Source organism: Rhinichthys klamathensis, unplaced genomic scaffold, assembly GCF_029890125.1.
Source record: "Rhinichthys klamathensis goyatoka isolate OS25496 unplaced genomic scaffold, OSU_Roscu_1.1 h1tg000213l_1, whole genome shotgun sequence".
NCBI classification, from domain to species: domain Eukaryota; kingdom Metazoa; phylum Chordata; class Actinopteri; order Cypriniformes; family Leuciscidae; genus Rhinichthys; species Rhinichthys klamathensis.
Window position 1 is genome coordinate 372,330 of NW_026606738.1, and position 14,717 is coordinate 387,046.

At 39.5% G+C, this 14,717-nt stretch overlaps 2 protein-coding genes across 4 annotated transcripts in view; both read left to right on the forward strand.

The window, feature by feature from the left end:
• smg1 (SMG1 nonsense mediated mRNA decay associated PI3K related kinase) overlaps positions 1-11,834 on the forward strand; it is a 58,503-nt gene extending 46,669 nt beyond the window's left edge. For 2 of the 3 annotated variants that reach the window (XM_056264023.1, XM_056264025.1), the window contains exons 55-62: positions 39-176; positions 257-589; positions 1,371-1,598; positions 1,733-1,944; positions 2,025-2,125; positions 3,445-3,621; positions 10,380-10,486; positions 10,573-11,834. In XM_056264023.1, the coding sequence (XP_056119998.1) occupies positions 39-176; positions 257-589; positions 1,371-1,598; positions 1,733-1,944; positions 2,025-2,125; positions 3,445-3,621; positions 10,380-10,486; positions 10,573-10,650 (1,374 nt within the window). In that variant the 3' untranslated portion in view covers positions 10,651-11,834. Of the gene's footprint in view, positions 1-38; positions 177-256; positions 590-1,370; positions 1,599-1,732; positions 1,945-2,024; positions 2,126-3,438; positions 3,622-10,379; positions 10,487-10,572 lie in introns of all 3 variants that reach the window. The other variant, XM_056264024.1, reaches the window with a different exon arrangement.
• Positions 11,835-14,464: 2,630 nt separating this feature from the next.
• Positions 14,465-14,717, forward strand: part of arl6ip1 (ADP-ribosylation factor-like 6 interacting protein 1) — a 38,015-nt gene continuing 37,762 nt past the window's right edge. Inside the window, exon 1 of the mRNA XM_056264026.1 lies at positions 14,465-14,617. Coding sequence (XP_056120001.1) covers positions 14,582-14,617 — 36 coding nt within the window. The 5' untranslated portion in view covers positions 14,465-14,581. The remainder of the gene's footprint in view (positions 14,618-14,717) is intronic.

Consider the following 14,717-nt stretch of genomic DNA (forward strand, 5'->3'; position numbering starts at 1 on the left):
GGCGGTTTTGGTTGTAACTCTCCGATCTGTCTCATCAGTGGCAGCATGAGGACATTCTTGGTGCAAGGACGCAGCCCATGACGGTCAGTCCCCCACCTCGTTCCATCATCCTCAGCAATATGAAGAAGAAGCTCTACAAACTCAGTCAGGATGAAGCTTCTATTGGCAGCGTCCAGGTTAAAGCCTTTGCTTGTTTTGGAGAACAATGTGAAATAGAAACCTTTTAATCTAAACTGTGTTGGGTTTTGTGTTGCAGGAGAAGTTGGCAGGTCTAGAGGGCAGCATAGAGCAGAGGCTGAAGTGGGCCGGTGGTGCAAACCCTGCACTCGCCCCAGTGCTACAGGACTTTGAGGCCACTATAGCAGAACGCCGTGCCTTGGTGATGAAGGAGAGTCAGCGTGCCAACCAGGTTACTTTTCTCTGCAGCACCATCCTCAACTTTGAAGGTTTGCGTACCCGTACCGCTGAAGCCTTGAACATGGATGCCACACTTTTTGAACTTGTGAAACGATGCCAGGCCACCTGCTCCTACGCTGCCCAGTTTAGCACATCTGTTTCCCCTCTGGAACTTCAGCTGCTTCATAGACTGGTGGGTGTTGCTAGATTTTAACATTTTTCACCATCCATCTATACTTAATATACACATTGAATATTCTACAATTTAAAATAACTGTTTTGCATTTTAAAATGTAATTTATTCCATTGATGGCAAAAGTGAATTTTCAGCAGCCATTTCTCTAGTCTTCAGTGTCACATGATCCTTCAGAAAAGGAAACCGTAATAAAAAAAAAAGGATTCTTTGAATAGAATGTTCAAAAGAACAGTATTTATTTGAAATTGAGTCTCTTGAAATAGTGTAAATTTTTTTACTGTCATGTTGGATTGATTTAATGCATCCTTGCTGAATAAAAGCATCAAATTTTTCAAAGTAAAAAAAATCTTACTTTTGAACAGTACTGTACATTGGTGTATTGCTATTATTTAATTATCCAGTCTCATTTCCCTTATTTTAACATTTTTACACTCACTTGAAATTAATCTTTAAAAACACTAATTTAATAACACTTAATTCTTGCAAATCTCTAAATGAATTGATTTTAGTTTTTTGCTTTATATTTTTTTTATATATTAAAAAATTAAATAGTTAATTTTGGTGCATCCCAACATATCACTACCTTGCTAAGTTTCACTTTGAAATGTATTTGACAGTGACTCTAAAAGCTGAACCATCAACACTCCTGTTTGTACATATTACATCACAACATGTGATTTACCCATATGATCCATCTACTTAAGTATTTGGTCAACTATTTCTCCGTAATCTGTTGTCATTGTTTCTAATTGAAAACCACTGGATTGTGCCTTTGCAGAGTCCTGCCATGGATCTGTCTATTGCTGGGCCTGAATGGCTAGTGTATGCACAGAATCACCTCACCCAGGAGATGTCTAGTCAGAGAGCCATGCAGGAGGACAGAGAGCAGCAGCTGGAGAGCGTGACAGAGACATTACAGCTGCTGGTGGACTCCATCAAAGGCATCCTGTCCAATCACAACCGCCAACTTGCTGATGTTAAGCACCTACTGCGTGCAATGGCAAAGGTATTTAATAGCCAATGCAAAATGGTTGATTTGTGAAGTTTATTGGGTGCCTATCTGCTGCCAAAAATTTGTTTTAAGTGTGTTACAATAGCTTTTGTGTATGCTCTAATGTTAGCTGCTTTTCAATTTGGCAGGATGAGGAAAATGCCCTTGCAGAGGGAGAGGAAGTGACTTATGAGGGCAGTGTGCGTCAGTTCCTGTCAGAATACAAGGCATGGCAAGATAATGTGCAGATAGTGCTGTTCACAGTAGTGCAAGCCACAGGTCAACCACGCAGCCAAGAGCAGGTTGAGCTGCTGCAGGAGATTCCTGCCACCCTGAAGGAGCTAAAGGTTCAGAGCCATGGGTGAGTGCTTACGCTGGTTTCAGAACATAACTTGTGTCTTGAAGGGGCTTTTGTAGTTCAAACTGTTTTTTCCCCCTTAGCATCTACAATGGCTTGGTGGGCTTCGCTTCTCCCCTTGTCACTGAGAGAGGGAGTGACTGTGCAAGTCCCACTTCCACAGTCCAGACCAGCTTTGCTGCAGGCAAGTTTGTGATTTGCTTTTTTTTAAGGTGATTTCTGGGGGTGTGCAAAAAAATCGATTCACATTTGAATCGCGATTCAATCTTTGCCGATTCAGAATCGATTCATAGAATTCCAAAAATCGATTCATATTTTTTTTTTTTAATGGTGTGCACGGGTGGCGTCGGCGTGGCAATCGGGTGAGTCGGGACTTTTCCCGGTGGTCTGGTAGTGTTTCGAGGCTGCGAGGGCCGGTCTGATAAATAGTTATACATTGCAAGTTCTTGCCGCCCGCTGGTCAAACTGCAGCCTCTCTGCTCAACCCGTAAATAAATGCATCGATCCGCAGATTATGTTTGAGTTCTTGATGGTCTGTAGATCTTTTGCCAAGCGTGTCAGAGGTTACGGGTTCTAAACCGCACTCGTATAGTTTTTTCTCTCTCTTATCAAAACCGAATATGTTCATCAGTGGTTACAGACAGTCTATATCAAGCAGGCAGACGTTTGAATGCATTTTATTTTGTGATCTCACCAGAACGAATAGAGAGTCTCAGCAACGGCGATAGATTGAAGAGCGCGTCCGAGTGAAGACTGCGAGAGCCACAGAGAACACTGTATCCATGACACTGTGATAGCAGCGGACACGAGCGCTCAGCTTGATTTAAAAAACAACAGATCTCTTATTTAATAGCGAACTAAATGAATGCTCTGCTAGTTAACCGGAGATACCCGTAAAATATGCCTATGAACGACTTCACTGGATCTAAACAAATCAATCTAACCATAGATGTTACCAGTAGCGGTGGCTTTTTTAATCTATTTAAAATAATTTTGCAAGAGTTCTATGACATTAGTATATATTTTTAGGAAGTTCAATGTGCCTAGTCGAGTTCACATTTCAACAGTCAACCTGGTAGCTGAAGTAGTCCTTAAACCACATTTAGCATAATTGTTTGTTTGATCTGACTACAGCACTTTAAAGCTAAATGTAAAAGCTTTTTATTTGTTTTATTTTAAACTTGAATTAAATGTATTTGAAAGCAGGGCAAAGCTTGGCACTTTGCACTTTTTAGTTTTTATTTTTGTATGAAGACATATAAAGTAATATCAAACTGCATTTAATTTGTTGTGTTTCTTTTCTTTTAAATTGTCTACTGCAATCAATCACATAGGAAAAAGTAAACTACATTTATATACTGCAAATCGTTTTTTGAATCGAGAATCGATTTTGAATCGAATCTTGAGCCTAAAAATCGGTATCGAATCGTGACATTTTCTGAATCGTGCACCCCTAGTGATTTCTGTTCAGTGTCACTGAACTTAATCTCTCTGTACCTATAGCAGTGCGCTGCAGTGGAGTGAAGACCCAGCCAGACAGCATGTCTCAGAATGCCCGCAAAGCAATTCCTCGAAACGTTGGGACCCCGACGGACACTCCCCCCAGTACTTTGATGATCAACAGTAAAGGACTGGCCCCGAGCCCCAAAAGAGCTGTGCGGGATCCCAAAACTGGGAGAGGTTAGTCATAAAGCAAATGCCTTAATCTCATACATCACTCCATTTTAAAATCTCTCAAATGTGACTTTACATCTGCATGTTTGACCAATTACTTTATGAAAAAGCACTTGACTGCTCTATCTGTTAATCAAGTTTCCTCATCAACTCTGCTCATGCGTTGAGCCAGTTTGAACATGTTTTAAGATCTATCGGCGATTATATACAATACCGTTCAAAGTTTTAGGTTCTGCATTTTTTTTTAATCATTTATTTATTTGTATGATATATTATATGATATATATTTGTGTGTGTGTGTATATATACAGGGTGCGATTTGTGAAAAAACAGAGGGGGGGATGTTTTGAAAGTTTTATTCATAAAAATAAATCATGAGAACATGAACTTCATCACTGCATTTGCAGGAATTGTAAAATCTTTTTTCTTATTAACTCATGAAGGAGCCTAACGCAATATTTTTACTCTAATAGCTTATATGAACTGTGATCACGCACAACGAAAAAACACGCAAGAATTAAATCCCCCTCCCAGTACCATGGATAGTGCCACTCGGCATGACATGTCAAAACACTTATTTATGAATGGCAAAATTAAATGGCACAACGTAGTGTCAACTTAAACATAAATAGGCTATAGTGTAGGCCTTTGCATCATACTAGGAAGACGGTCTTTTTCTGCTTTCCTGTGGGAAAATCCGCAGCTTTCCAGTGGGCGGTCCATTTCGGATTTTATTGTTCTATCGCACTGACAGTTCACGTTACAGCGCTTTACTTAGTTTAGGCTAAGCTACTTCTATCAGTCTGATGGTTTAACTTTGCAATCAATCCATGGTTCAGCACAGTAGAAACAGTTGTACTGCTGTTAAAATAACAACGTTAACGTTACATTGCGATGCTGAGCTACAGTGAAAAGACAGATGCATTATCTGTGTCAATTTGCGTGACCGCGCCACGCTAAACGCCTCCGACACACAGCTCCACTGCCCAGTCTCGCAAGTGTTGATAGGCTATTACTCGTGAGGAGTAACCAATCAGATAGCGCCGTGGTGCGGGACATTGAGCAAGTCTGCAGAGAGGTGATTACAGAGAGGCTGCGGCCGCTATACCAGAGCCAGCCGAAGGAGCGCATTTTAAAATAAAATTGACTTTAATCAAACCACGGATCTGTGATAAGTTTTGTGATCCGTCTCGCCACTAGTGTAGTAGCACTGATCACTTTGAGGGGGGGATAAATTTATCCCCACCGGGGAAAAAAATAATTAAGCAGAGGCAGGGATACTTTCACCAGAAAGGGGGAAATCCCACGCATCCACCCTGGCAAATCGCACCCTGTATATATATATATATATACTTAGCACAAATACTGGAGGTAAATGGTAAGTGCCAGAAATCTTGCTGGTTTGTGGGCGACCAAAAGAAAGGGGGGAATCCCACGCATCCACCCTGGCAAATCGCAACCTGTATATATATATATATATACTTAGCACAAATACTGGAGGTAAATGGTAAGTGCCAGAAATCTTGCTGGTTTGTGGGCGACCAAATACTTATTTTTCACCATAATTTACAAATAAATTCTTTGTAAAAATCCAGGAAATCACATTGTAGGATTTTTACTCTCAGTTGAAGTGTACCTATGATGCAGTGTTGTTTTTGGCAGCCCTTTTAGTTTTAGTCTTAGTCTTAGTCTTTTGGACGAAAATGCTTTTTAGTTTGTCACATTTTAGTCACTTAAAAACTTAATAGTTTGATTTGACGAAAACAAAAAAAGGTATTAGTCAAGTTTTAGCCAATTTTAGTAAAAAAAAAAAAAAAAAGGCTTTAAAAAATAGAGAAAATAAAATGCGGCTGTGTCAAAATTGGTATCAAGTTCAAAAATAGAAAAGAAATAAATAGAAAAGAAATAAAAGTGCCACTTTGCAATCTGTTAAAAAAAGAAAAGAATAGAAATCCATTTGTCAAGACACGTCTATTTATCCCTGCATTAGTGGCTGCAATGAGCCTGTTTTGAATTGCACAATTTCTCAAAAGTCATGCTCAATGTTCAGCTGAGATCTGTAATTTGTTTTCAGTGAAACTGAAACAGCTGAAAAGCCCATCTCACAGAGATATGATGTGGCAAAGGGAAGAAGAATGCACACAGCTCTCTGCCTTTAGCCTACTTAAAAACGTGATATATATATATATTTTTTTTTTTTTTTTTTTTTAAATAGATAAAATAGACATAACATACTGTTGATATGGGATTAAATGATGGGTAGTGTATGGGCAGTGTATAAGATATAAACTAATGATTCATTACTTTAATATTCCTTTGTTCCGATCAGAGCATGTGAGCGGAGAGCGCATTTCTGAATATCCCTCAGCTCGCTCATTCAGCTCAGGGTCGCGCGCTCAACACAGAATGGCCTGCTGGTTCGAGAATATGTGGAATAAGAGCTGCCTCTGACTAAAGTTTTTATTCTAGTCGACTAGTAGTTGTTCATTTAAGCCATAGTGGACAAATCGCCCCTTTATATTAATTTAATTACTTAAATAGGCTATACGGGATATTGAGCGTTATAGCCGCACGACCGCACGCATAAAGCTTGTCACAAAGAACCGGCAAAAGTAATGATTATGAATGTGTAAAAAAATAGCAAGGAGACATTTAATTGTTTATTAATAAACTGGTGGTTTCGGGTTTCGCTGCAAAGATGAATTTGACGATGCGGACTCGGCATGAACGAATAAAGATAAAAAGGCATAAAACGGAAAATTTCCTCCCGTTTGGAGGAGACCTGTCACGCCAGTGGGGCGCGCCCCACACTTTGAGAACCGCTGGATTATACTGAAACTGAAAGTATGTCCATAAATCATCTCGTCGTTTCCGACCACCAAGCCCGTTTATTGGTTTCGCCGCCATGGTCCTTTGAAGATGTGTGGTGAGTGACAGCCACAGCCGCAGTGTGTTGTTGTGTGGAATCTGGTGCGCGCGCGGCATGCATGGGTACCCAAAACAATGATAGGAAGCGGCAGCATTGCTGATACTTTTTTAGCTCAAAACAGACAGATTTCACGCAAAATAGGCAGAAATGACATGCATTGCGAACGTCAGACTTATAGTCATTTTCGTTCCGTCTCGTCTTGTCAACGAAAACTCGAAAACGTCTCGTCATGTTTTAGTCACCTTAGAGCTATTTTTAGCTAGTCATCGTCACGTTATCGTCATAAAAAAAAAGTGCGTCAACGAAATCATTTCGTTATCGTCATCGTTGACGAAAACAACATTGCTATGATGAAAATTACAGACCTCTCTCATCATTCTAAGTAGGAGAACTTGCACAATCAGTGGCTGACTAAATACTTTTTGGCCCCACTGTATATACATATATATATATATATATATATATATATATATATATATATATATATATATATATATATATACTTCTTTTTTTATATATATATTTTTTCAAATGTCATTTATTCCTGTGATGGCAAAGCTAAATGTTCAGCAGTCTGTACTCCAGTCTTCAGTGTCTCATGATACTTCAGAAATCATTCTAAATATGCTGAAGAAACAAATGTTGAAAACAGTTGTGCTCAGTGTTTCCCCTACAATGTATTCAGTAGCGGCGTAGCGCCGCCGCTGGATTTTCAGCGCCGCTGCAAAATCTTCACATGAACAGTAATATCCATAGACAGTAAAAAGGTAATATCACGACATTCACTTACACACCTAAAAACACTGAGACATGGCGACCGGCTGTGCTGCTAATGCGGTGGCTCTGAATCCACTTGTTGACAAGAAATAAGGAAAGAGGAATTTCCACATATGGAAATATTTTCAATTAGGCTAATGTCACGTTGCCATAAGGGGCCATTCACAAGTATCAGCAAAAAATGTATTGATTTCTAGCAGTTGCATTAGCTTTACTACTAGATATATTTATGGAGATGAGAAATAAAAAGCCGCCCTGTACAGCTGTGATCAGCTGTTCGGCCGAGCTTTCGATGCTACGGAAAGACCGAAGCTGATCGGTTGGTTTTTTGTCACATGACCTGTTGAGATGAGATGTTGCGATGTTTTCATCTCGCCACGCAAGCCTATAATTGAAATAAAGAATTTGCGTGCAAAAAAAAACGCAAAATGTATACGGCCCCTAAAGTGGACTTGGGTGCGGTTGTATCGGGTTAGTTTTACGAGTACGAGCACAGTATCGGACCGACACCCGAGTACTATTTATATCATTAATATTAGTGCGTCAGAAAAGCAGTTCTAGGCTTATTCTTGGCTGGATAACTCTTAGCAGGTTTAAAAAGCCCTTTTAAAATTAAATATGAACACCGTTTTGGATTAAATAAAAGTACAGTCAAGTCAAATAAAACACGTTTTATCTCCTGTATAGTTTGGTAACACTACAATAAGATACTATTCATTAACTTTACTTAATGCGTTATCTAACCAACACATTGAGTGAACAATATATTTTTACAACATGAATTAATGTTTGTGAATACAAACACTTGATTGTTCATGTTTGTTCACTTCATTCATTGTGCATTAAATAATGTTAACAGATAAAACTTTTGATTTTAAAAATATTAGAAAAATTAAAGCTGCAGTCCGGCATTTTTCCTCTTTGTCGCCATCTCTGTTCGAAATCTGCAATTGCAGTCATTTGCGGAATTATCAACTTTACGTGAGTTGTAGTTCAACACCCTCGACACGGCACAGCGCGGATGAACACAATGTTTGAGGAGAGTGTGCAGCTGTCAGTCACCGCGCCGATGTGGATATTGTCATTCAGAATCACAGATTATTCTTTTTGGAAGTATGACCAACATAAGAATTTTCACCGGGAAATGTCATCTGAACTAGTAAGAAACATTCACTTTTGTTCTGGTTCTGACATTGCTGTAAATCGCGCTGATTAAATCTAACAATTGCTTATAAGTTATCATTTCACGCAAAACCGTGCAAAGTAGCTATACTATGTTCTCTAATTGTTAATGTTAACAACGTCAGCAAGCATTGCGTGACTACATCATGTAATGTCCTTCCGATATTATCCTTGTTTTCGCATGGGTCCGGTTGCAGTCTCTTTTTTTCTGTAGCCACTCCGAAGTCCGAACGAAGTCTTTTGCATGTTACAGCGGGTGAGTCTCTAGTTGTCACTGATGATGATCGTCGTTTGAACCTTTCTGGATCCGCCATCAAATTGATAAGTTTAATTATATCAAGTGCTGTGAGAAAAGGCTATAAATCTCTACCTCCAACATCCTCACACGCAATATAGCCTACTAGCCGAGACTCCTTCTTTATGTGTACAGATGTGACGTAATGACGCAAAGACATGCTCGAATCTCCCGCGGAAATCCACCAGTACCACTAAAATTAAAAACATTATTACAAGCTTACCGTTTTGCATCGAGCTAAGGCAAGCAGATAGTTTTGAACACTGGCTGGTTATGTATTTTATCAAATATGTATTTTGGATAATTTTTAACCCAAAAAAAGCTACGGACAGCAGCTTTAAGTGCTCACAGATTGGGTGTGGCATTTGCCATTAAGATAAAATTTTCAATAAATTGTAAAAAATCTTTTTCTGGGTTATGCCATTTCATTTTTCCCCTATCAATATCTACCTTATAGCTGAAAATTAACACAAAAGAAAAACGTGAAAAATCCTGTCTAAAATTATAAAATGAAGGTTTCTGTTTGTGACCAGTTCAAGGTACATGCTGCAATAATCAAGCCTTGAATCTGTTGGTGGTATGTTATATTTGTATGTCTCAAAATGTCCATTTCTATCCACAAAACTTGCCAGAAGTCATGGTTTAAGGTTTTTTTTTTTAACCTCTTCCGGAGGTGCATGCCCCCGGACCCCAGCCGCGCGCGACTTGGTAACATTCTCCGGCACGTAACCGCACCGCTGCTGGAAAAATTTCTAGGGGAAACACTGGTTGTGCTACTTAATATTTTTGCGGAAATTGTGATACATTTTATCAGGATTATTTGATGAATAGGAAGTTTAAAGGAACACGCCGACTTTTGGGGACTTTAGCTTATTCACCGTATCCCCCAAAGTTAGTTAAGTCCATACATACCTCATCTCCGTGCGTGCCGTAACTCTGTCTGACGCACCCACCGCTAGCCTAGCTTAGCACAAATACTGGAGGTAAATGGCTTCATCTAGCCTACTTTTCCCAATAAGTGACAAAATAACGCCAACATTTTCCAATTTACATGTTGTGATTTGTATAGTCACAGTGTGTACAAATGAGACACCGCCATCTTCTAACCGTATACATACTGATAACTATATTCTCAGAAGGCGAAGCACTCTGCCCAAGTACTTTGTGTTCCTTAAAAAGAACTCCATTTATATGAAATAGAAATGTTTTGTAACATTAAAAATGTCATTACTGTCCCTTCTGATTAATTTAATCAGTCCTTCCTGAATAAAAATATAATTTTCTTTTAAAGTCAAAGTCTTACTGACCCCAAACTTTAGAAGTGTAGTGTAGGAACCTTAGATCTGTGTGTTTGAACTACAATAGACAATCATCATTGAAGTGCTTTTTTTTAATACTCAAGTATGCTCATATGTTCAGCCAGTTTCAACTTTTTTTTTAAGTTTTAAATTACAATGGATTTTTTGTATATTATCTTCTATGTGAAAATAGTGCCTTTTTATTAAAGTATTTGTAGCTATGAAATGCTTTATATCAACTTGAAGCTTTGCCAAGATCACTGATCAGCCATTTTTCCTACAGCTGTGCAAGAGAGGAATTCCTACGCTGTTAGTGTGTGGAAGAGGGTAAAAGCCAAACTGGAAGGGAGAGATATAGACCCTAACAGGAGAATGAGTGTCACTGAGCAGGTGAGCATTCCTCCTTTACACCTACGACCTTACTGCTACTGTTGTGCATGTTTCTTAATGCATATCTCTCTCTCACTCACTCTCAGGTGGATTATGTCATCAAAGAGGCGACGAACGTGGACAACCTTGCACAGTTGTACGAGGGATGGACGGCATGGGTGTGAACGGGATCCTTGTAGATCACTTTGGTCCAGCGAGGGTAGAAATCCACCAAAATCCACTGGGTCTGGGGCAATGGAGCCACAGAGCACCATGCAGGAAAAGGAGGTGGGGTGTAGAAACCCTCCCTCAGGCCCACACCGGATCCCCGTAGCACAGCTACATCCGGCGATCCAGCTAACACAACGAAATGGGTCTGCATCTGTCTCCCTGGGATGTGTGGGAGCTCACCAAGATGGGGAGGCGGGGTGGGGGGGATAAGGCACATGGCTTGAACTACCCCCCCAACCAACCCCTGTATCAACAACAACAAATAAACGTATGTCAACTATCAAAACAAATAGGATTTGCCACAGGGAAGATTTGCAGGAGACAGTTTATCCACTCTTAGAGCAGAGGTCTGCGATAATTAGCGAGTTTCTAGACTACATTTGTGCGAGAGTGGAAGGAAAGGGTGATCCGGTCTTCGAGAGATCCTCTGGCCTCTGTATTTGGATGGCTCGGGGTCATGCACGACTTACAGCTGAGCTGTCTCCTGCTAGAGCGGGTGTGGAGGGCTGTGTAACCGGAAGGCTCAAGGGACTCCGTTCAAAGCCAGAAGGCCTTTGACAGACCTTAGAGTTTGTTCTTAACCACAAAAAGACCTTTTCCCCTCAAGCATATTTAGGAAACATTGCAAAAACTTATTTTACACCTCTAATGTATTGCACAGATTTCACAATTAAAAGGCGAATCGCAAAGTGGCTTTGGGAACATTCACTGTCATGAGTTTCTCAATGTTTGGCACAATGAATGATATGCTTGGAGTTGGTAAGTGCTCAGTCTGAGGTCTCTATTTGATTTGATCTTTGAATATGACCCAGGCTCAGATGTGCAAATCAGTTTCTAAATGCTTTTTTCTTAGTATGCATCTCTGATCTTGTTTGTGTATTGTAGATTTTTCTCCCTGTCCTTCTTTACTATAAATTTAGTTAGTCTTGATTGCTCCTTTTTTTTTGACTTGCCTGTGGAAGTGTATCATCGCTGATACATGTTCCCCGTTAAAGCTTGCGTTTTACTGAACTTGACCTAGTTTTACATTTTTAGTGGGAGAAATAAGTAATGGAATAGTGATGTGGTGATGGTTACAATTGTTGTCTCAGTGGTTTTACTCCATTTTGTTGGTCAAATAAAATTATTATTAAACCTCTTTGGTGTTCATTAGAGTGTTTGCTGTATTTGGTTGTTTGTCTGATTTTTAGGCTTTTGGCATTTTCATACTTGGAATTGTTTACCCAGGTGCATTTTTTACTTGAACGAACCTGTTCTACACAGTTTAGACGTTTACCATTCATACTGCAATTTCACCCTGTTCAAGAACAATGCTTTATTACCCTTTCATAATTACAAGTGGCGGTGTGTTGCTCAACCCCGGGTTAATAGTAACCTTAGCCTGGGGTTAACCTAATGTTGAATGTTTTTGAGCATTACATATTTTGTGTCTAGTTACATTACTGTTCAAATGTTTTGGATCAATGTTTTTTGTCTGCTTTTTTTTTAAAGAGAATTTTAATACAGCAAATAAATTAAACTGATAAAATGACAGTGGATATTTGTTTATTATATATATATATATATATATATGTGTGTGTGTATATGTGTATATATACACTCACCTAAAGGATTATTAGGAACACCTGTTCAATTTCTCAATGCAATTATCTAATCAACCAATCACATGGCAGTTGCTTCAATGCATTTAGGGGTGTGGTCCTGGTCAAGACAATCTCCTGAACTCCAAACTGAATGTCAGAATGGGAAAGAAAGGTGATTTAAGCAATTTTGAGCGTGGCATGTTTGTTGGTGCCAGATGGGTATTTCACAATCTGCTCAGTTACTGGGATTCTCACTCACAACCATTTCTAGGGTTTACAAAGAATGGTGTGAAAAGGGAAAAACATCCAGTATGCGGCAGTCCTGTGGGCGAAAATGCATTGTTGATGCTAGAGGTCAGAGGAGAATGGGCCGACTGATTCAAGCTGATAGAAGAGCAACTTTGACTGAAATAACCACTCGTTACAACCGAGGTATGCAGCAAAGCATTTGTGAACCCACAACACGCACAACCTTGAGGCGGATGGGCTACAACAGCAGAAGACCCCACCGGGTACCTCTCATCTCCACTACAAATAGGAAAAAGAGGCTACAATTTGCAAGAGCTCACCAAAATTGGACAGTTGAAGACTGGAAAAATGTTGCCTTGTCTGATGAGTCTCGATTTCTGTTGAGACATTCAGATGGTAGAGTCAGAATTTGGCGTAAACAGAATGAGAACATGGAACCATCATGCCTTGTTACCACTGTGCAGGCTGGTGGTGGTGGTGTAATGGTGTGGGGGATGTTTTCCTGGCACACTTTAGGCCCCTTAGTGCCAATTGGGCATCGTTTAAATGCCACGGCCTACCTGAGCATTGTTTCTGACCATGTCCATCCCTTTATGGCCACCATGTACCCATCCTCTGATGGCTACTTCCAGCAGGATAATGTACCATGTCACAAAGCTCGAATCATTTCAAATTGGTTTCTTGAACATGACAATGAGTTCACTGTACTAAAATGGCCCCCACAGTCACCAGATCTCAACCCAATAGAGCATCTTTGGGATGTGGTGGAACGGGAGCTTCGTGCCCTGGATGTGCATCCCACAAATCTCCATCAACTGCAAGATGCTATCCTATCAATATGGGCCAACATTTCTAAAGAATGATTTCAGCACCTTGTTGAAACAATGCCACGTAGAATTAAGGCAGTTCTGAAGGCGAAAGGGGGTCAAACACTATTAGAATGGTGTTCCTAATAATCCTTTAGGTGAGAGTGTGTATATATATATATATATATATATATATATATATATATATATATAATAAATAAATCAGAGGGAGGGTTTTTTTTAATTGTACTGTAATACATTTTGTACTGTATTTTTAATCAAGTAAATGAAGCCTTGGTTAGCATAAGAGACTTAAAGTCCCCGTGAACCGGAAGTTGCAAACGACTTTTCTCCAGTGTTGTGACGTATTTCCGAGAGAAACGGAATACTAAATGAGGCAAAATGGTGGGCGTGGCTTTTTTCCCAACTAGCACCTGATTGGATCTAGAAAAGTAGGTGTTTTCATTCAGCCTGTCTACTGTCAGTTGGAGGGGCGTGATTATGGATGTTAAGAAGACGCCCAAACCGTGAAACCTACGTCATCAGGCAAGGTCCTCCAACGCAGAGGGGAGGGGAAATTTCAGATTTTGATTAAAGATTACGAAGCCAAAAAAAATTTTTGTGTGGATTGACTTGCATGGATGAATTGTTCACCACAAAACGATCAATTTAGGCAAACAAAGTAAGTATGGTCAATTTTGAATTCATGGGGACTTTAAAAACTGTAAACTGACCCCAAACAGTAGCATTAATGGCATTGATATTCAATTGTAGTGAAGGTTGTACTTATTTACCAAAACTAATATTTAGATATGTCTTATTTTTTTGAGTCCAACCCCAGTTGATGTATGATTTCCCCCATTCCCCCATAACTACAGTTCGTGGAAAATGTAATTTTATCAGTAATTAAAAATTAACATTTGTCTCACACTATTTAATTTTTACTAAGTGGCTACATTTTACAGTTACCGATTGTTTTACTACAATGAATTGACGATCAGCACATAATTTAAAGCACCCTTCGTTGATAATTTGTTTTTAAGCTAAAGTTCTATTTTGTACCCTTGCCATTTTGTTTTGTTTTTTTGTGAACTACATTTCCCATGACTCCTTGTATTCCGAGTTTCAGATAAAAACATCCTGAAAATAACGGTCGGTTGACAGACTGCGGCAGTAGAGGGGAAGCGGGTTCATATATAATCGTTCTCTCCGAGGAATACAAATTCTGAAATTCCCCAAAATAAACCATGGCTGAGGGCGATAATAAAAGTGCAAATCTGTTGGTAAGTGGTCTGTTAATGTTCCTTCTTACAAGCAGGTCGCCTGCTGTCGAAACATTTCCTATCGTGGTAAGTTAATCTTTTTAGCAATATGCTACGCGGA